The 22,001-nt window shown below is 44.7% G+C and overlaps 1 protein-coding gene across 1 annotated transcript in view; it reads left to right on the top strand.

The window, feature by feature from the left end:
* Positions 1–2,874: 2,874 nt before the first annotated feature.
* Positions 2,875–22,001, top strand: part of LOC108788345 (class I histocompatibility antigen, F10 alpha chain-like) — a 26,007-nt gene continuing 6,880 nt past the window's right edge. Inside the window, exons 1-4 of the mRNA XM_018558100.1 lie at positions 2,875–2,929; positions 6,939–7,199; positions 14,482–14,760; positions 20,235–20,507. Of these exons, the coding sequence (XP_018413602.1) occupies positions 2,875–2,929; positions 6,939–7,199; positions 14,482–14,760; positions 20,235–20,507 (868 nt within the window). The remainder of the gene's footprint in view (positions 2,930–6,938; positions 7,200–14,481; positions 14,761–20,234; positions 20,508–22,001) is intronic.

The following is a 22,001-nucleotide window of genomic DNA, read 5'->3' as shown; positions in this document are numbered from 1 at the left end:
TGTTAGATGGAACTTTACAATTTGTTCTGTGAGATGCATGTTCTTGTATTAGACAATTATCTCTCTTTCCTTTTTAGTGCACTGGGTTCTACCACTTACATCTGGGAGTAGATCCAGTGGGGGAAGGGTCCCATCTTCATTGCACATTGTAGACAGCAATTCTGTAGCACACATGCTTGAACCTACATGGTCCACTTTGCCTTGTTGGGCATTGGCTGATGTGGGTCTGGAGCAATACTTGGCGGACATGAAGGACTATTGAGGAGGATGGATCTAGAAATGTTCCACAGACATACTGTAGCTTCAAGGATTAGTACGTTTTGCAAACCCTGTGACAGCACGGATGTTTTGAAACACTTCTTAATTATAGGGGCATTTAAAAAGCTGTGGAAGAAGGTGGTGTACCATAGTAGCTTTGGCTTATCCTGTCTCTTATGTGGAGGCCGGTCTTCTGAATACCGGAGTTCAAAAAGGATTTAAGAATTTAGACCTACCCAATGACAATGCTGTGCTGAGGGTTTAATAAATCAAATTCTACCTAAGAAGGTCCAACACGGATGTCTGTGAAGGTTCTCATTTATCCAGGTCATGGTATAGCTTGTAATAGTTGGTCACATTCAACTGGGCTTGTTCTGTAATGTTGAAGATGTTTCATAGCTTATCCAAACCACTTCTTTAGTTCTAATGAGTGTCAGGAAAATACCCCGGTGTTTATATCCACACAGGTAACGTAGACACCTTAAAGTGATATTAAAGTCAAAAGGGTTTTAGGCCCCGTTCACACCTGGGCGTTGAAATCCCATTGTTTCATATGGTTATGGTTCACACCTGGGCGTATTTCAGGCCGTCTGAACGCGCTATAAAACGGCCTACGCCCAAAGAAGTACAGGAGCTTCTTTGGGGCGTTTTTGTCGCGCGTTTCTATTGGGATACAGCCAAGTAGCCCTCGGAAACAAAAAACACGCTGCACGAAACGCGCATATTCAATACGCCTAGGTGTGAACCCAGCCTTAAGCTATTTCAAAATCCTGGATGTCACAACATTTCTTAAAACTCAACCTTTCAAAAACTGAGCTCATGATATTTCCTCCTACCCGTGCACCTTCCCCCAACATTTCAGTTGAGATTGTTAACACAACTATCCCCCCCCCCATACCAAGGTCCAAGGTGTCATCCTTGACTCGGACCTCACCTTTCTTCCCCACATCCAATCACTATCCAAATCCTGCCGCCTTCACCTTCGTAACATCTCCAAAATACGCCCCTTCCTCACCAATGACACCGCAAAATTACTCATCCACTCCCTTGTTATATTTCGTCTTGACTATTGCAACACCCTCCTCATTGGTCGACCTCTACACAGGCTCCTCCCCCCTTCAGTCTATCATGAATGCTGCTGCTAGACTCATCCACCTGACCAACCACTCCGTGTCTGCATCCCCCCTCTGCCAATCCCTGCACTGGCTTCCATCCCCAGCCCCCCTCTGCCAATCCCTCCACCAGCTTCCATCCCCAGCCCCCCTCTGCCAATCCCTCCACCAGCTTCCATCCCCAGCCCCCCTCTGCCAATCCCTCCACCAGCTTCCATCCCCAGCCCCCCTCTGCCAATCCCTCCACCAGCTTCCATCCCCAGCCCCACTCTGCCAATCCCTGCACAGGCTTCCAATAGCCCAAAGGATAACATTCAAAATATTAACAATCACATATAAAGCCATCCACAACTCTGCCCCCGGCTATATCTCAAACCTTATCTCAAAGTATCACCCTAACCGCCCCCTCTGCTCCTCCAAAGACCTCCTGCTTTCCAGCTCCCTTGTCAACTCCTCCCATGCTCGCCTCCAGGACTTCTTCAGAGTCTCTCCCATCCTCCGGAACTCTTTACCCCAACCTGTCCGACTATCTCCCACTCTGACTGCCTTTAGGCGTTCGCTTAAGACTCATCTCATCCGGGAAGCCTGTACCAGCTGAACCTAATTACTCAACCATCACATTCTCAAACATTTCATCCCCACACAGCTCCCTCCTCGTGTATCACTTGCCCCTCCATTTTAGATTGTAAGGGCAGGGTCCTCCTTACCATCTTGTCTTGAATTGTATTGTAACTGTAATGGTCTCCTTATATTGTAAAGCGCTCAGCAAACTGTTGGCCTTATACTGTATATAAATCCTGTATAATAATAATAATCAGCTCAGGTTTCACTTTCACTTTCTCTCCCATTTATATATTGCAGTGTTCACAACCTGTTCAGACAACCTCTACCCGGCAACTGCTGATGATTTCAGTATTAATTTTTTTATTGGACAGAGAGCCAAGTTCATCCAATCAGCACAGAGCTCCTCCTTCTGGTACACAGATCAGTGAGTCACTCAGTGGGGGTGATTTACTAACCTAAACACACACACACACCAGGTGCGTGTGATTTTCACACAGCAAAACGTATTTATCAACCAAAAAGTCTCTAAAAGCATATTTCCACTAATGCCATATATGGAAAAATCATGCACATGATGCATATATAATGCTGCTTCACAGTTTAGACAAAAATGGTTAGCTCATGCATTTACATTCCTGCATTCATCAACGCAAGCAACATAACATAGAGCTAATTTACACCACATTACCTTGCAATTCATTGCAGGGCTTTGCACAACACACCTGCTGGGTGTGTACACACTACAAAGGTGTTTCGATTCCTCCCATAGATCATGCTGGGAGGGAACACACTACAGAGGTGTATACACGTTCGTGGTGTGTTTAAAAGGTTAGTAAATCAACCCCACTGTGTCATTTTCCCTCAGCATGTCTGAAGTTCCTGGAGTTGTTTTGAAGTCTCTCCGTATGTAGATATAACCCCTCCCCCCCCGGAGGATGAAATGAAGATGACCCCCCTCATCCTGCTTATTCTCGGGGTGTCAGGAGTGTATTGTGGTGAGTTGGGGGGGAGGGGTATTCTATTTTATTTATGAAATATGCTGTAAAATATTCCCTGATATTAGGAGAAAGATGATGGAGGGAATTTATCACAAGTGGAGCAGACAGAATGTGGAGACGTTGTCCAGGGCAACCAATCAGCTTCTCTCTTCAGTTTGTTCATATAACCTGTATATTTACTACAGGTATTTATATAGCACCAACAATGTACACAGCGCTTTACATAGTTGCAGAGTCACTTTACCTGTATATGGAGACTAGTGATGTCACACCTGTACAGATATCACCTGTATACAGAGAGTAGTGATATCATGCCGGCACAGATATAACTTGTATACAGAGAGAAGTGATGTCATACGTGTATGTGGTGAGTAGTGATGCCACACCTGTGTAGATATTCCTGTATACGGAAAGTAGTGATGTCACACCTGCAAAGATAAAATCTGTATACAGAGGGTAGTGATGTCACACCTGTAAAGATATAACCTGTATACAGAGGGTAGTGATGTCACACCTGTAAAGATATAACCTGTATACAGAGGGTAGTGATGTCACACCTGTACAGATATCCCCTGTATACAGAGGGTAGTGATGTCACACCTGTATAGATATAACCTGTATACAGAGGGTAGTGATGTCACACCTGTATAGATATAACCTGTATACAGAGGGTAGTGATGTCACACCTGTATAGATATAACCTGTATACAGAGGGTAGTGATGTCACACCTGTAGTATGTTGTCTGTATTTGTAGAATAGTGATTGATTATAACACATCTCATCATTGGTGAGAGGACGGAATGTTATTTGTTTTGTGGTGGAGATCAGAGCTGTGATTTCAGGTAAAACTCTGGAAATTGGGATTTCTATGGGGAGTAATGTACAGAAATGTCACCATGTGCTGTGTGATATGTCATAGTAGAGGATGAGTGCCACGCATACGTATATCACCACACAGGAGGATTATCACAGAGAACTTTACTGGCTCCATCAACGTTACTGGCTCCATCGTGATGTTTTCATGGCTGAGCTGTAATCTGATTTTCTTAAGGTGTAATAGAAGTGAGAGGTGTGCATGGAGTATGTCCTATACAGGGAGGACTGGAACTACTGAGCCCAACATGAGGATCAATGTGACAGAGCATTGTGCACAGTCCAAGGATGATGATGATGGGAACAATCCTAGTAAGATGATGAGAAATGGTTATAGATTAAAGAACTATCACAGCAATAAATGATAGAAGTTCGATAGAAAAAGTCAATAAAGTTATTTTGGTTGTCAGAGATCAGAAAGTAATAAAATGTCTTCATGTTATAAGACATCTTGTGTAATATTCGTGTATATCTTATAATAGGCACAATAGGCATTAGTTGTGGATTGTATATACCGTGTTTCCCCGAAAATAAGACACTGTCTTATATTTTTTGGGGCTCAAAAAAAACACACTAGGTCTTATTTTCGGGGTAGGTCATATTTTTTTTTATGTACAACAATCCAAAATTAATGCAAATCCAAATGAAATCATCCAAAATGACAAAGTTGAGAATAGGGTGATCAGGGCAATCAGGGACGCTGTACCTTTCCAAGAGCAATTTGGTAACCAATCGCTGGCCAGAATGAGCGAAGCGCGCTTTTACTATGGCATTTGGTATCACTCCGCCTGTGACAGGACAGCTTCATTGGCACTGCTGATTCTCTCCTGCGGCTATTCAAGTTCCCCCTTATGCCACCACAGGCCCTGGGAATGGTCACAACTAGGTCTTATTTTCGGGGTAGGTCTTATTTTCGGGGAAACAGGGTAGTTGGTTTCAGCTTTCGTGTTTCATTCGTATGTATTATTGTTGTAAATGTTTTGTGTTATTTGTGTCGGTGTGATCACAATAAATGGACTTCGGTTGTACAGTTCTGTGATTTCCTTTTGTGTATTCACCAAATCTGGTCACACCGGACAGAAGATTACCTGCCATTAGTTTCCTGACATTGCTCTTATTAGTATTAGCTGATCTCAAATGGGGGTGACCATGCTGAACTAGAGGCAGCCATAGTTATTAGAGGGTGGTCAGACACCCTCTCTATAGCAGAGTGGGAGTTATCCAGATGACTTCAGTATCAGACAGCAAAAATTGGACCTGGGTTTTCAATACCTGATGGCTAAAGTGACACTAAACTCAGGAGCTACACCTCAAAAATACATTCAGGTTCCTTAACTATTAACAACAATGTATCTTATTTGTGTATCACTCGGCTGTAGATCCTCAAATCATCTCTGAATTGGTGCTGACTAGGGATGTCCCGATGCCACTTTTTCAGGCCCAAGTACAAGTACATCCCCTCATGTACTTGCCGATACCAATAACCGATACTTTTTCTTAAAGGGACAGGTGACTTTAAATGATCCATAGTACAACTACCTGTTATGTACTATGGATCATGGTTTAACCTACTCATGTTAGCAGTGGAGAATTGTAACTCTATTGCTGTAGTGTAGTGGAGGTGTGTGCTGCATATATCTACTACACATACATTACACACGTCCAGTACACTATAGCAATAGATTTACAGCCAGCCCCGTCCCAGCTTCCCTTACTCACAGTTTCACTCCGATCCCCGTAGCCTCATGCGGCGCCTCTCGTGGTCGGCGCTGGGCAGGATTGCTGCATCGCCTATAGCGCAAGCTTCGGCGCTAGGCATCGGGGCATTTTGACAAGTACAAGTACTTGTCAAAATGCCCTGTATCGGGCCCGATTCCGATGCTAGCATCGGTATCGGGACATCCCTAGTGCTGACACTGTCCTTCCTTCCTGGAGGGGGGCTACTTTTGTTACCCATGGTCCCGTGTGTGTGTTGTAGAGTAGTCACCGCTCCAAGCTCGCTCCCGGGATGGACTACAATCTCAGTACAAATTAGTAAACTAAACATTAGATTGTAGTCCATCACAGGAGTGAGCTTGGAGCGGTGACTACTTTACAACACACACAGGGACCATGGGGAACACAAGTAGCCCCCCTCCAGAAGGAAGGACAGGGTCAGCACCAATTCAGAGATGATTGGAGGATCTACAGCCGAGTGATACACAAATAAGAGACATTTCTGTTAATAGTTAAGGTTCTTGAATGTATTTGTAAGGTTTAGCTCCTGAGATTAGTGTCACTTCAGCTATCAGGTATTGAAAACCCAGGTCCAAAATCATGGACTTTCTAAGTCTTCTTGTGTACATTCTTAAACTGAACAAATAAAAATATAGAAAATCAATCATCATTTACGTCCTTCACATTCATATATAATCCTAATATAAATAATACCCTATAATCATTAGCATTCTAAACAATAATGATCTGCGCCAGTGCAAATGAAACAACAGCTACTAGGCACTATAAATAAAGAACAGCTGGCTATATCTACTCACACTGGTGGAGTATGTTCCTCCTGAGGAAGCCATAGAGTTGGTGAAACGCGTAAAGGATATCCCACAGTCTTGATGACTGATGGACTTCATTTAAGGACTTTGTTCATCTACAGATTCCATCATCCTTATGAATGTGCATTTGATGTAATATCGCACTAAGCTCTGGCTGAGCATTCATGTACATAGTTTTTAAGCTTAGAATAAAGTTTTTTGTGATTTTATACATTTTAAATATGTCGTTGAAGATCCTATATTTGCCTTCAAAGCCCATTATCCTATTACGCTGCCAGCTTTTTAGTTGAAGAGCCTTTCTTCTTTCTATATGCAAGAATTGTATTTATTATTATTTTATTGATTGATTGGTAGTATGAACACAGATTATGTTTGAATAAGCACTTCAGCACTTTATAAGTAGAGTAGTATTATTGGGATTGAAGTGGCGCACACCTAGAACACCATTCTGATAATCAGTGAGTATATGACATACCTGTGCTGGCCAGATGGGTGAGGTTACGTTGGGAGTCTGTCAGCACAGAAGTATAATATGTTACAACTTCGCTATTTGCTTCACTGAACGATCCTCTATTTTCTCTCTCAGACACTCACTCTTTGAGGTATTATGAAACCGCAGTCTCCTCTCCGGGATCCGGACTTCCTGTGTACTCTGTAGTCGGATATCTGGATGATCGGGAGATAGAGAATTATAACAGTGACACTCGTCAGTATCTTCCCAAAACTGAGTGGATGAAGAAAGCGGGATCTGACTACTGGGAGAGAAACACAAAACAAAATCAGAACAATGAGCCCGTGTACAAGCATGGTGTGCAGATACTGATGAGCCGATTCAACCAGACTGGAGGTGAGACAATTCTTACACACAATGATATTTATTTATTACACTAAATAGACTAACACTGACTAAAATGTAGACAAAGGCACCACAAAACACATTGAGGTGTACACATTAAAAATGTACGGACTGCCTGCCCGGAAAGTTAAATGTTCAGTGAGAATATTACATTTCATGAATCTGTATTCACTCCATTCATCCAATTAGGTGAAAGCAAAAATCCGATTTGTTCCTGGCATATGATCGGGTATTTCAAATTCATGAAACATCATCTTATTTACTAAGGTTATTGAATGATCACTGTGCAGTGTGAAGAGTGTCTACTCATTTAGTAAATGAACCCCATTGCTGTGACTTCACAAAACCGCTAAAGTTGGAAGTATGTCATAAACATTGATCACCAGAGAAATATATTAGTAATGCTGGAGAGCCGTGTGCTTCCACAGTTACCGGACTCCTGCAAAGACAATAATGATCGGAGTTAGGAGAAATTCACTAGATATATCGTTTCCCTGGTGTCCTGTATGTGTCCCTCACAGACCAGATTATAATGACCCTGTATGTATAAGATTACCAGGGGACTGTCTAGTACAGGGCTCAAAATTTCAGGTCCTGAGCTAAAGTGTACCTGGGAACAAACTAATCATTCTCTTGCTGGGCATAGCACAAACACGCGACACAACACGCACAGCACAAGACGCAGGGCATACGCACAGCACAAGACGCAGGGCATACGCACAGCACAAGACGCAGGGCATACGCACAACACGCAGGGCATACACGCAGGGTTACAGGATGGGCATACACGCAGCATTACAGGATGGGCATACACGCAGCATTACAGGATGGGCATACACGCAGCATTACACGCAGGGCATACACGCAGCATTACACACAGGGCATACACGCAGCATTACACACAGGGCATACACGCAGCATTACATACAGGGCATACACGCAGCATTACACACAGGGCATACATGCAGCATTACACACAAGGCATACACGCAGCATTACACACAGGGCATATACGCAGCATTACACACAGGGCATACACGCAGCATTACACACAGGGCATACACGCAGCATTACACACAGGGCATTACACAAAGGGAATTACACAAACATATTTGCTCATATTAATCAATACATTTGTGACAGCAGAAAGCTCGGGTTTCAGAGCCATGGCGGGCCGGGTTGCCCAGGAAACACTGACGCTGACACTCTCTGGGAAAGAGAGATTGCACTGAGCATATGCAGGCAGCCAGGACGCTTCCCCAAGTCAGCTCTGAGGAGGAGCTGCTGATCCGATCTATGGCTGGACGAGCAGCTGCCTCCGTGACAGTGCCAGACTCAATAGCTACATTTCCACTCGCCCCCACGCAATTTTCACTCGCAATTTGCGAGGGGGCTAGTGGAAATTTTGAGCCCTGAGTTAGCAGATTATTAACTTCGGATAAAATAAAAATGAATACCACCATTGCAATACCGCCCGTTCCGGTGCGGGCGACCACACTGCGGACGGGAGGTGTATTTGGGATCCTTTGAAATGAATGGCACCACAACGCACCTCCTGCAGCAAAATTTGTCGGGCCGAAACTGAAAATTACTTTTCCCACTATATATATATATATATATATATGTTGTATTATTTTTGTGTGTGTATTATATTAGACATTACAATTAGTTTAATGGATTTAAAATAATGTGAATTGTAAAACTCTTAGCCAATATAATAAAATAACCATAGATAATTATCCTTTAGAGATGCGAGTATATCAATATTAACCCCTATAAAATTTAAATGTCCATCCTCAAGGTCCGTAACCAAAAGGAAATGCAATGTACAAAATTGTCGGTCATATTAGAAATAGCCGACCACATTAGTTACTAAAGGACCGGGACAAACACAAAATATAAAACATTTAAAAAAAGTTTATTTAAACATAATACAAAACACCATCATTGTGCAGCTGGCCATTAAACATAAAAAAAATTGACAACATTGTCCGCAAACCTCATTAACATACACGCATTCAGAATGGGCCCCACACATGGTTTTGAATCATTCGTTACTGTAAATGGAATTTGTGGATAATATTATGGGTATGTTGTTGTGGACTCATGAAGTTGAAAGGGACATGAAGATACAAACAGGAAACAAGTTCTCTATAATTTAACCGCTTTTATGAAATGTTGCAAGTTTAATCATTCCATGCAAAAAAGTTCCTCTTTTCATGAAGGATTGTCGGCACAGTGCTTGCACACGCCACCTATTGATCGATTAGCGGAATTAATTATCTAAACATTCCTCATTTAAAAGTGTTGGTTAGCCCAAATACATAAGAACCGGTCTTTAACCACTTCAAGACCAGGTGTTTAGATATGGGCGCAATCGTCTTTTTTGCACGTATGCGCCCCCGATGCATGTTTGCATGCGGGTATGTATGGGTGGGGACTTTAAAATTTTTTTATTTTTTTTTTATTCGATCGGCACCCAATACACGCGATCCGCTGGCCCTAAAGCCGGCGGATCGCTTGTATGGTAACAGGCATCGCTGCCTGTTTTAAAAAAAACGGCTATTTCCCGCTCAGCGCGCGCGAGGGGGCGTGTCTGAGCGGACGTCTAAAGACGCCCGCTCAGATCTAGAGAGGTCCCTTGTAGCAGCGTGTCCCCAGCCTGTGTCCTGTAGCAGCGTGTCCCCAGCCTGTGTACCGTAGCAGCGTGTGCCCAGCATGTGTTCCTCCTCCCCCTCTGTCTGTCATGATATTAAAGGCAGAGGGGCCAGTGTCTGTGTCACTGAACAAGCTAAATAATTAATAATCAGAAGTAGTACTTCTACTCTGAAAAAAAAAGTAATAAAGTAGGGCTGTGGAAATTAAAGATTACTGAGTGGGGCACGTGAGATTAATAACGTGCTGGATTCAGGGCCGTCTTTAATATTGATTGGACCCTGGGCAAACATTTTTTTGGGCTTTCCCCCGCCCCTACGCACCACGCCCTGGCCCATACTATGCGACAGGAGCAGATAGGAGAAGACAGCTCAAAGAGAGACGTGACCCCAAGTAAGTGGTGATCCCGCATGAGACATCACAAGGTCACACAGCGTACGTCAGGGGCAGAACAACAGTATGCGATGGGTATTGCATATTAAACAGAACGGTACCCATGTGTATCTTTTGCTGGCTCAAGGGGCAGCTGCTTTGGGCCCCACAGCAATGAGTGGGCCCGGGGCAACTGCCCCTTTTGCCGTGCGTTAAAGACGGTCCTGGCTGGATTAATGTGATCCTAGTTCATTTTATTACTTAATTGCAGTGCTGTATGTGTATAGGTTAATGTAGTTGGATCTGTATGTGCGTTATAATTAATCGAAATGAATCGATTTTTTTGATTTTGAATAATCGAACACGAAAATTTTAATCATTACCAGCCCTATAATAAAGTACACAGCAGGTTTTAATAAAGATAAAAGAAAAGGTATTGTGACGGACTCCCCTGATACCCGCCTGCCTGAACGCAGCGTAGGGCAACTTCTTGTAGTGCTCTCGATTAGCAGGTACCACTTCTCCACGCGCCTGCCTGCTGCCTTTCTACCATGTTCAGCCGTGTCGCATCTGTGATGATCGGACTGATCACCCCCTGTGGCAGATTGGGATCGTACAGAGCCAGCTGCCACTGGATGTCCCTCTGTAGCTCCGAGAGGTTGTGGTCTTCCGCGGCCGGTTCGCTGGCTCTCTCTCTCACTCGGTCGCCCTCCATCAAGTCGTTGATCATAGTAGCTTTGGATTTGCAGCTGCTACACTGCCCTCGAGCCTCCAACAGATCCTTGAGGGTATTACGCTTGAGATTGGCGTACCGCTGCTCCATCCAACAGGGACCTGGCTATGATATAGTTAGCCCGGGTACAGGGAAGCAATCCCTCCGCTGCCACCAAATGTGACGGACTCCCCTGATACCCCGCCTGGTATCTCTGCTAAATACTGCTTCCCTACTCAGTATCTTCCCGGCCAGCATATACCTCCAAGATCTAGACAACACTAGTTTTGAGGTTAAAACAAAGACACACTTTATTTTCAAACAGGACAAACATTTATAGACAATAAGGGACAATCCCCCTTCCTCACTAAACATGAATCACCCCCAAACGAGAACCAATAGGAACAGATAAAAGCAACTTTCAAACCAAATAATGCCCATGATGCACAGAGGTAAGTAGATCCTTGTCTTATCAGTCTCAGTGTTAGCGTCTATGTGCCTGGGGTCAGGAAGGTGGAGGAGTCAGCTGGGGGGGGGGCTGACTCACTATCTGAATTGGGCTCCACAAAGCGCGTATACCCTGCTGTGAAGCCCCTGCGGACCTCACAGGCATGCTGGGACGTGTGTTCCTCTGAAGACCACAAGTATTCTAGGACCTATAGACCCCGGCACCACACATACATGTTTGGCAGGCATACTGAGTCTAGAAGACCCCAGGGGACCTCACAGGCATGCTGGGACTTGTGTTCCTCTGAAGACGACAAGTATTCTGGGAGTGGGGCTGTCCCCAGTATACTTGTGGGCCCCAGAGTAACACAAGTCCCAGCATGCCTGTGAGGTCATCAGAGGACTTCTAGTCTCAGCATTAGGTCACCAGGTAATACAAGTCCAAGCATGAGTGTGTGGTCACACGGGCTCTGCAGGTCTCAGTATACTTAAAAATTGTGTTGATTTTTCACAACTTTACATGTACAGAATATTGGCACCAGATATCGGCTCTCGTACTGAAAGGCGATCGAATATCGGTATCGGCTCTGGAAAATGATATTGGTCGATCCCTACTCTGGAATACACACGTGTACGTGAGTTCTTTATCAGTCAGCTCTCAGAACACTGCTCTGCCCCATGGCTGTAACCAACTAATTGATTAATCAATAATATCAATGAGAGTAGTTGTCATTATTGATTAGTTGGTTGGATCTTCTAGTTCTCCCCCCAGCGCTGGAAGCCGGTGTGTTATCGGCTCTGTGTCATTGTACACAGACTCCTGCAGCCAGTGTCCAGCAGTGGGGAGAGATCCCCAAACCTCGGCCCTGTGTCCCCTCTGATGCCCCTGCTCCTAGTGGGGATCAGAGGGGACACAGCAGAGGAGAGACCTGAACTTTCTCCTTCAGGTCCCTCCTCTGCTGATTGACAGCAGGCAGTGGGCGGGTGCCATCAGGCCCGGATTCCCCACAAGGCCACCGAGGCCCAGCCTCGGAGCGGAGGGGCGGCAGCAATGTTGAATCCCCCGAAGCTCTCCTCGCTCCGCTGCATTGTGGAATCTGGTCTTGGGGTGGCAGGGAGAGTAAATCCGGCCCTGGGTGCCATAGCCAGCCTGCTATTGGCTATTGCAATTTAAAATATCCAATAACAGGCTTGCTATTGCACCCGCCTGCTGCCTGCTGCTGCCTGCTGTGTTTACATTCAGCCGCCACCTGCAGAATCTTACCGCTGGCAGAACTTATTCCGCAGCTGCAGCTATTCAAGCACGATGTGTAGTTAAATAGCTTATTTTAAGTGGAAAGATGACATTAGGGACATTAGGGGTCTAATAGTCCCCTAATGTCAACTTAAAGAGAACCTGTCCCCTTCAATGTGCTATCACATAGGGGCCTTGTGAGTCCCCTCATGGGATAGCAATAATGGTAAGTTAAAAAGTGAAGTGAAGTTAAAAAAAAAAAAAGTTTAAAAGTGAAAGTAAAATAAAATGAAAAATGCAAAAAAAAGTCCCCGCCCCTTTGTGAGCGCGCGCATACTAGCGGAAAATCAAGTCGGGTGCACCTACATCACAAAACAAGGATTGCGCTTCACATGTCAGGTATCACTACATGCGCCAGAGTGAGAGCAATAATTCTCCGGCCAATATTCATGGCTAACTCTAAACTGATGACCGGCTTTTATATTTATAATTATATATATATATATGTATATACACACAGGGGGGGATTTATCAAAATCTGGAGCAGTCACCCATGGCAACCAATCAGCATCCACCTTTCATTTTCAAATCTTCACTGAACAAACTGAAGGGAGAAGCTGATTGGATGCCATGGGCAACTGCTCCAGATTTTGTCTGCTCCACTATTGATAAATCCCCCCCACTGTATATATTCTATATCATTTTATTTTTTGTCCAATTTCGGTGTGTTGTTATAAATAAAAGTTTGTTTATTTGATTTTATTGGTCGGAGTTTTTCAATTTAAATTATTTTAAATCCATAAAACGAATAAGATGTCTAATATAACACATACAATTATTAAAACAAAATGTAAAAAAGGTGTAAAAAATTCTGCTGCCGGAGGTGTGTCGTGATGCCATTTATTTCAATGTCGCCCCAAACCAGCCTACTGCCCGCAGTGCGATCGCCTGCACTGGAACACGCGGTACCACAATGCTGTGCGATTGCAAAAAAATTGTGCTTGTAGTTTTATTTGTGTATTTTATTTTAAATGAATAATGGTATTTAATTTATTTTATCCGATTAATCACAAAAATAATCGGCCAACTAATCAATTATGAAAATAATCATTAGTTGCCGCCCTACCTGCCCCCCTCCAGTCATCTGCACCCTATAGGAAGATCCCCTGTGAGGGGGAGGAGAGGAATCAAATCTCAGACCCATCCCCCAGCCAGGTAATAAAACATAAATTGAAACATTGGAGCAGTTTCATCATTTCTACAAATCATGTTCTTTGACAGTGAAACATCCATAACAAGTGATAACGGTAACTCATGTACAATATACGCTGTATCCGGAGATCCATCCAGGACACAGCTCCTAAATATAGACATGGAGGACCCGGGAAGTAAGTAATGACGAGGAAATCTTTGTATACAGAAGGAGGAAAGGCCGACACGTCACATGGATGATGGAGGATTGGACCGGGAATATGTTGTTGGGTCGTTTGTCTGGGTCAGTGTTGCTGTGTTACTGTCTTAGCTCCGTTGTTGACAATAATAATTATTGATTTGTAGTTTTTTTATGTTTTGTTGATCTGGGAGGCATCTGGGGGTCACATGACCTACACCCCTCCTCCCCCCCCACGGCCCCGGATGGGTTACGGGGGCAGGGAGAGGAGCTCACAGGAGTAATCTGTTCTTACACACATAAAGCATGTTTCCCACTAATATAAGAGAACATATACATATAATCTACATACACACATTACATGTACACACCGCACCCCTCCATATAATCACCTTCTACACACCACATATTACATACATGACACGCTCTGCTCCCGTGTAACATCTTCCTGTCCTGTCTGCAGGGATCCATACCTGGCAGGAGATGTACGGCTGTGAGCTGAGAGATGACGGCACCACTGACGGGTATTTCCAGCACGGATATGACGGGAGAGAGTTCTTGTATCTGGACACAAAGAGAGCTCAATGGATCCCAACCATGAACGAGGCTCAGATCTCCACACAGAGATGGAACAGTCCGGAGGAGAGAGTGGGGGAGAGATGGAAGAATTATCTGGAGAATCGATGTATAGAGGAGCTCAAACAATTCATCGGGTACGGGAGAGAAGATCTGGAGAAGAGAGGTGACTGTATAACTTTATTATCACCGCACTATATATACACACCACATATACACTGTATATACACACATCACATATACACTGTATATACACACATCACATATACACTGTATACACCACACCACATATACACTGTATACACACATCACATATACACTGTATACACACTACATCACATATACACTGTATATACCACATCACATATACACTACATCACATATACACTGTATATACCACATCACATATACACTACATCACATATACACTGTATATACCACATCACATATACACGGTATATACACACATCACATATAAACTGTATATACCACACCACATATACACTACATCACATATAGACTGTATACACGCTACATTACATATACACTGTATACACCACACCACATATACACTGTATACACACATCACATATACACTGTATACACACTACATCACATATACACTATATATACACATCACATATACAATGTATAAACACTACATTACATATACACTGTATACACCACATCACATATACACTGTGTGACGACACGGTGATCTCCCCAGGGGCAGATGGAGATCCAGGGAGTGGAGGTAGCTGACCTCTCTCCCCAGGGGCAGATGGAGATCCAGGGAGTGGAGGTAGCTGACCTCTCTCCCCAGGGGCAGATGGAGATCCAGGGAGTGGAGGTAGCTGACCTCTCTCCCCAGGGGCAGATGGAGATCCAGGGAGTGGAGGTAGCTGACCTCTCTCCCCAGCGGCAGATGGAGCAGCTGGAAAAAGGTGCAGCGCACACTAGTCCCCAGGGGCTGAGTGCTTCCCAAGGAGAGGAATTAGCTGTCCCTTCATCCCAGCGACTGGAAGAGCATCAGGGAGAAGGTACAGCTGTCATTTCTCCCCAGCAGCTGGAAATGTTCCCAGGAGAGAGTGTACCCGTGCCTTGGCTAGTGACTGGGGAAACTGGGAGCTAAGGATCTTAAGGTGGCAAGATCTCCTCAGCAAGGAAGAAGACAGCGGCGGACATACTCATCCTCAGTACAGGGGTCCGTCACACACTGTATATACACACATCACATATACACTACATATACACTGTATACACCACATATACACTGTATATACACCACATTACATATACACTGTATATACACACATTACAAATACACTGTATATACACCACATTACATATACACTGTATACACCACATCACATATACACACATCACATATACACTACATCACATATACACTGTATATATACACACATCACATATACACTGTAAACACCACATCACATATACAGTGTATATACACACATCACATATACAGTGTATATACACACATCACATATACACTACATCACATATACACTGTATACACCACTATATACTAACACTGAGATATACACACAATACTGTAGTCACACTACACCATATACATTAATATATACTTACACGGAAATATACAGCACTGTATATACAGTGAGGGGGATTTATAAAACTGGACATACATACAGAATCTGGAGCAGTTGCCCATGGCAGCCAATCAGCTTCTCTCTTCAGTTTGTTCAGTTAAGATTTGAATATGAAAGGTGGATGATGATTGGTTGCCGTGCACGGCTGCTCCAGTTTCTGTCTTCTCCAGTTTTGATAAATTCGCCTCACTGTGTATACATACTACAGTGTGTACATACATTAGACTACAGATATACTGTATACACACACTACATATACTGTACATGCAGTGACATGTGTACACTGTATAGACACTGTACACACTATGATTTACTCATTCTGTATATACTATGTACACAAATATTCTATGTACACAATTGTTGATACTCGGTAGTAATCATTCTGATGTATAATCTTCCTCCAAATGCCTGGAACGCACTGAAAGCCCATTTTAAACTTAAAAAAATAAAAACTTTTTTTGTCAAAAACGCATCTAAAAGACTAGCGTGCGTGTGCAGAAACCTGACCGCATCTGCTCTGCATTTGGTGTGAACAAGACATGAAGGTGCCCATACACCTTACGCTTGTCGTACGGCGGCCCCATAATGCCCCGATTATCGCAAGATTCAATTAGCCGTAATGAAAGAAAAGCACCTGGATGAATTGCGGCAATCGACCGCGAGTATTTTTGTCTGCGCATGAGCAGTGTAGGTCGTACATGTATTTATAACTCCCGTGGAACTACAGTTCCCAGCATTCCCTGATGACATATAGTCAATGAGCTGACATTGAGACAGATGTGGTCTATAGGAAGATTAGGGATCTCCCGATACCACTATTTCAGGACCTTCCCCTCATGTACTCGCCGATACCAATTACTGATACTGTTTCTTAAACGGACAGGTCACTTTTTTTAAAAACAATACAGACTAATGATTTTAGGCCAATTTCTTTGTGATTATGAAGAACTTTAATTTAGAACTGTTTAAGAACAATTTTTATTTTTTTTATTTTCCGATCATGCCTCTGGGATCATTTAACCCAGGGGTGCCCACAAGGTCGATCGCGATCTGCCAGTGATCGCGTAGAGTAAAAAAGAGTTTAAAAAAATAAAAATGTTAAGAATTAAAATAAAAAATAAGAAATAATGAAAATAAAATAAAAAAAAAGTAAAAGACAAAGACGCAAAAGGAGCTGCCTCCCGCGGTACTCATGCGGCTGCCACTGCAGATGGAAAGGGGCAGGACACCTCTCCCCATGTGCAACGTCGGCCACACGAGCACCACGGGAGGACAGGACGCCGGGACCTCTAGGACGCACTGGAATGTAAGCCGGCGACTCCCTGCGTTCAGGTGCGGGAGGTGGTTGTATTGAAGTCAATGGCACCGCAACCATGCCCCCCACCCACAGTGCGATCGCCCGCACTTGGAACGCAGGCACATTAGTGCCTGCATTCCGGTCCAGTGTGATCTGCAAAAATAGTGCTCGCAGCATTTTTGCGGATCGCACTGGACTGGAACGCAGGCACTAATGCAGGCGATCGCACTGTGGGCGAGGGGCCTGCGTTGCAGAGCCTGGCTGCGGTGCCATTGACTTCAATGCACCGCCACGCCCCCTCCCACCCCTGAATGCCGGTGTGTGTTTTCGTTGGTAGATCTCAATGAACTCGTCATTTGAAAAGTAGATCTCCAGATGAAAATTGTGGGCGCCCCTGATTTAACCTATTCATGTTAGCAGGGGAGAATTGTAACTCTATTACTGCAGTGTACTGGAAGTGTGTGCTATGGATCATTTAACCTGGTACACACTTCCAGTACACTGCAGTAATAGAGTTACAATGAATCCGCCTCACGATGTGCCTCGCTGGTGGGGTCGTAGTCGGCGCTGTGCGCGAGAGTAGCGGCAAGTCAGCGCTGGTCCTGTGGGAGGAGCTCCAGGTGGGGTCCTAATTTAGCTGACCGACGACTGCCCGGTCGCCGGCCAGCTAAATTAGAACCCCACTTGGAGCTCCTCCCCCCGGACCAGCCCTGACTCGCTGCTGCTCTCCCGAACAGCAGCCTGAAGGTAAGTGGAAAAAAAATAGCGCAAGCTTCGGCGCTATGTATCGGGGCATTTTGACAAGTACAAGAACTTGTCAAAATGCCCTGTATCGGTCCCGATACTGATGCTAGCACCGGTATCGGGACACCCCTAAGGAAGATGGCTGCTACACACAGCACACACTGTAATGCCCAGTGTACACACAGCAAACACTGTAATGCCTGGTGTACACACAGCACACACTGTAATGCCCGGTGTACACACAGCACACTCTGTAATGCCCGGTGTACACGCAGCGCACACTGTAATGCCCGGTGTACACACAGCACACTCTGTAATGTCCGGTGTACACGCAGCACACTCTGTAATGCCCGGTGTACACACAGCACACTCTGTAATGCCTGGTGTACACACAGCACACACTGTAATGCCCGGTGTACACACAGCACACTCTGTAATGCCCGGTGTACACGCAGCGCACACTGTAATGCCCGGTGTACACACAGCACACACTGTAATGCCCGGTGTACACACAGTACTGGATGTAGAAGTGATTTGACACCTATGTAGATCTCTGGGCTCAGCACATTATTCCCAGCTCAGGAGCTATGCTGAGGGAGAGATTTCCCATCCCAGTCCAAAGCCCAACTCCAGCCAATACTTGTATTTCATATGTTGTACATGTAGCGCTCACCCCTAGGGGAGCCGCAGTCTAGGTACATAAAACAAGGAGAGGTTAGAGCAGCGGTGGCGCACCTATGGCACGCGTGCCAGAGCGGGCACGCAGGGCCGTTTCTGCTGGCACGTGAGCCCAGGTGCGCTGTAATGCTTCAAAGTTCACTGATGGACTGGGTCTGTCTTTCGAGGTCGGTTGTCATGAGTGTCAGAACTTCTGACAATGATTTTATTGTTCTTTGTGCCTTCCTGTCCCAGTGACAACTGCCCCTCCCCTTTATTTTGTTGTATATATGTCATTAGGACAGGAAGTGTGGGAAAATCTCCCCAGTGCAGTCACAGAGAGAAATAAAAATCACTTGTGACATCACATCCCTTCCAGTGTAAACACAATGGGGGAATTTATCAAAAGTGGAGCAGCTAAAATCTGGAGCAGTTGTGCATGAGAACCAATCAGCTTCTCTTTTCATTTTCAAATCTTAACTGAACAAACTGAAGAGAGAATCTGATTGGTTCGCATGCACAACTGCTCCAGATTTTAGCTGCTCCACTGTTGATAAATTTCCCCCAATGTATTTGTATTGTGTATACAATGATCTGATACAGATGCATGCATGGAGCGTTGTGCAGCACTGGAAGTCCCAGGAACTGATTGTTTACTTCCTGGGCTTAGTGCTGGACCTCGGTTGTCACTGACAGAGAGCCGTTCTCGCTCAGTGTGAATAGGTAAAGCAAAACTAGGACACATGCACAATTTAATTGTCTATATGGTTTCAGAAATCAGCGGATTTACATAGTATTGGTCTTTTCAGCTCCCAGACCTGCAACAGGAATGATAATAAGTTATATTTAGAGATCTAAATGGTTCTATGACTAGAAAATATAGAAGTTTTGTTCATTCCGGAGTTCTTCTTTATCAGGACAAAGCACAACATGTAAAGTGGAGTCACTTATATCCGTATTCATCTGGTATTGTTCTGAAAGCTTCAAAGTGATTTGATTGGTTGATGGTGGTTACTGGTTATCGGTGATCTCAGAATTCCCATGTTACATCATCCCGATCATTTCCTGTTGGATCTCTTGTAACAAACAGTCTTATATAGGAATGTCCTCAGGACTGAGCTGTGTGCTTATGTCTCTGTACATTGCTGACATTACTTCCAGGTGACTTTACATTATAGTGAATGGGGATTGTGTCCTCGTGTCCTTACTCTGGAGATCATCATATGTATCCACATTCATCTCACAGGACAGACTCTGATTATATTTGTCAGTAGATCACATATATTGTCTTCTCTTTCCTCCTCTCAGTGCGTCCAGAGGTGAAGGTGTGGGGCTGTCAGTCAGAAGGGGTAACAAGACTTCAGTGCCTGGTGTACGGGTTCCGCCCCCGAGCTGTGCATGTGAGATGGATGAAGAATGGAGTAGATGATGTTCCTTCAGATGAAATGAGTCCGATTCTTCCCCATCCTGACGGCACCTATCAGATCAGAGTCAGTGCGGAAGTACCAACAAGGGAGGAAGACACTTACTCCTGTCATGTGGATCACAGCAGTCTGGAGGCGACTCTCAGTGTGAAATGGGGTGAGTAGGGACTTCTGTGGTCCATACATTTGTGATTATCTCAAGTAAAGCTAAAAATAAAACGTCACTTGTAATAGAGAAGCTGTGTGTGGTAATATATGAGTGACAGTGAGTACAGCGATAGGACAACACCAGTGTTGCAGCATATACACAGCATGCAGTGGATTCTGGGGTAGAATTATCCACACTGCAGGCAGTTAGTGATCTGGTGAGATTTGGGATCCAGTTACAATGAAGATCTGCCTTTATATGGCTTCCATCTATTGATGATGTGTGAGTTCAGGTCAGATGTCTTACACCAAATCCTGAGTCTTACAGGGTGCAGTTGGGACCCGAATTCATTAGAGCACACAAGACGATGCAGCGTGAGGATCCTTATCCCACTTCTTATGCTCTCAGCTGTTTGCCAGTAACGTGAGAGCAACCTGTATATGGGCAACCTGTATATGGGCAACCTTTATATGGGCTTGGTCACACCAGAATATGCATTATAACGCACATTAGCACAACGCTCCATAATGCACTGTAGATGTGTGTTGCAATAGTTAAAGGAGAACTATGAGGTGAGTGCTTTTCACTCACCTCATAGTTCTACCCGACCTGTGACAATGAGACTGTCACAGGGCGGCTCAGAAAATCGGGAAGTGAACACATACCGGCGTTCGCTCACCTCTCGATCCTGTCACGGCTCTCTGCCGTGACAGGGAGGAGCTGGATTCCCCCCTCCCCGCTCCGCCAGCGCTGACTGGCGGAACGGACGGGGGAGGGGGCGGGTACAGCTGGCTCTGCCTCTAGATAGGCAGAGCCAGCTGTCAGTCACGCAGCTGGGTGGATCCCGGCACAATAGTCGGGATCCGCTTCAGCTGCGGCGTCTCAGTATACTGAGCCTAGGGTGACGGGAGGACGCTAGTTTGTGTCCTCCCGTTACCCTAAGGAGAACTATGGGGAAAAGCCTTAACTCCATAGTTCTCCTTTAATTGCAACCCAACACATACATCACAACACATAGATACATAAGCTTATATATTGCTGCAGCTCTGTGTGAGGAGGTAAGAGCAGTGTGTACCTCATTCGTGGTGTGTTTTTTTTTTGTTTTGTTCTTTTTTCTTCTCTCTCTCTATCCCCCTCTACTCTATCCCCCCCTCCCCTCTCTCTCTTCTCCCCCTACTCTCTCTCTTTTGGAAAGAAATTACAAAATTGGTTTATATTCAGGCCATTTTCAGGCCAGGAACTTCCTGTGACAGTTGATGAAAATAGGACATTTCCTTTAATAATGGTGTGCAAGCGTGCAGTCACTGTGCAGCCTTATCTGGATGAAAATGCTTGGAGTGCTTCATGGATTTTTTCTTCTTCTTGGAGTAGTTATTTAGGGCCCTGTCACACCATCAGGAGTGCGTTCCAGTTCGTTCAACCTCTGGAACGCACCCCGGCCAGCTCAGTTTTTTGGGGGGTGGGAGGGGGTGTGGCGGTGCTTTGAAATCAATGGCACCGCAG

This window comes from Nanorana parkeri, unplaced genomic scaffold, assembly GCF_000935625.1.
Source record: "Nanorana parkeri isolate BGI_ZX_2015 unplaced genomic scaffold, ASM93562v1 scaffold321, whole genome shotgun sequence".
In the NCBI taxonomy this organism is placed as follows: domain Eukaryota; kingdom Metazoa; phylum Chordata; class Amphibia; order Anura; family Dicroglossidae; genus Nanorana; species Nanorana parkeri.
This window is presented reverse-complemented; position numbering and strand designations above follow the sequence as displayed.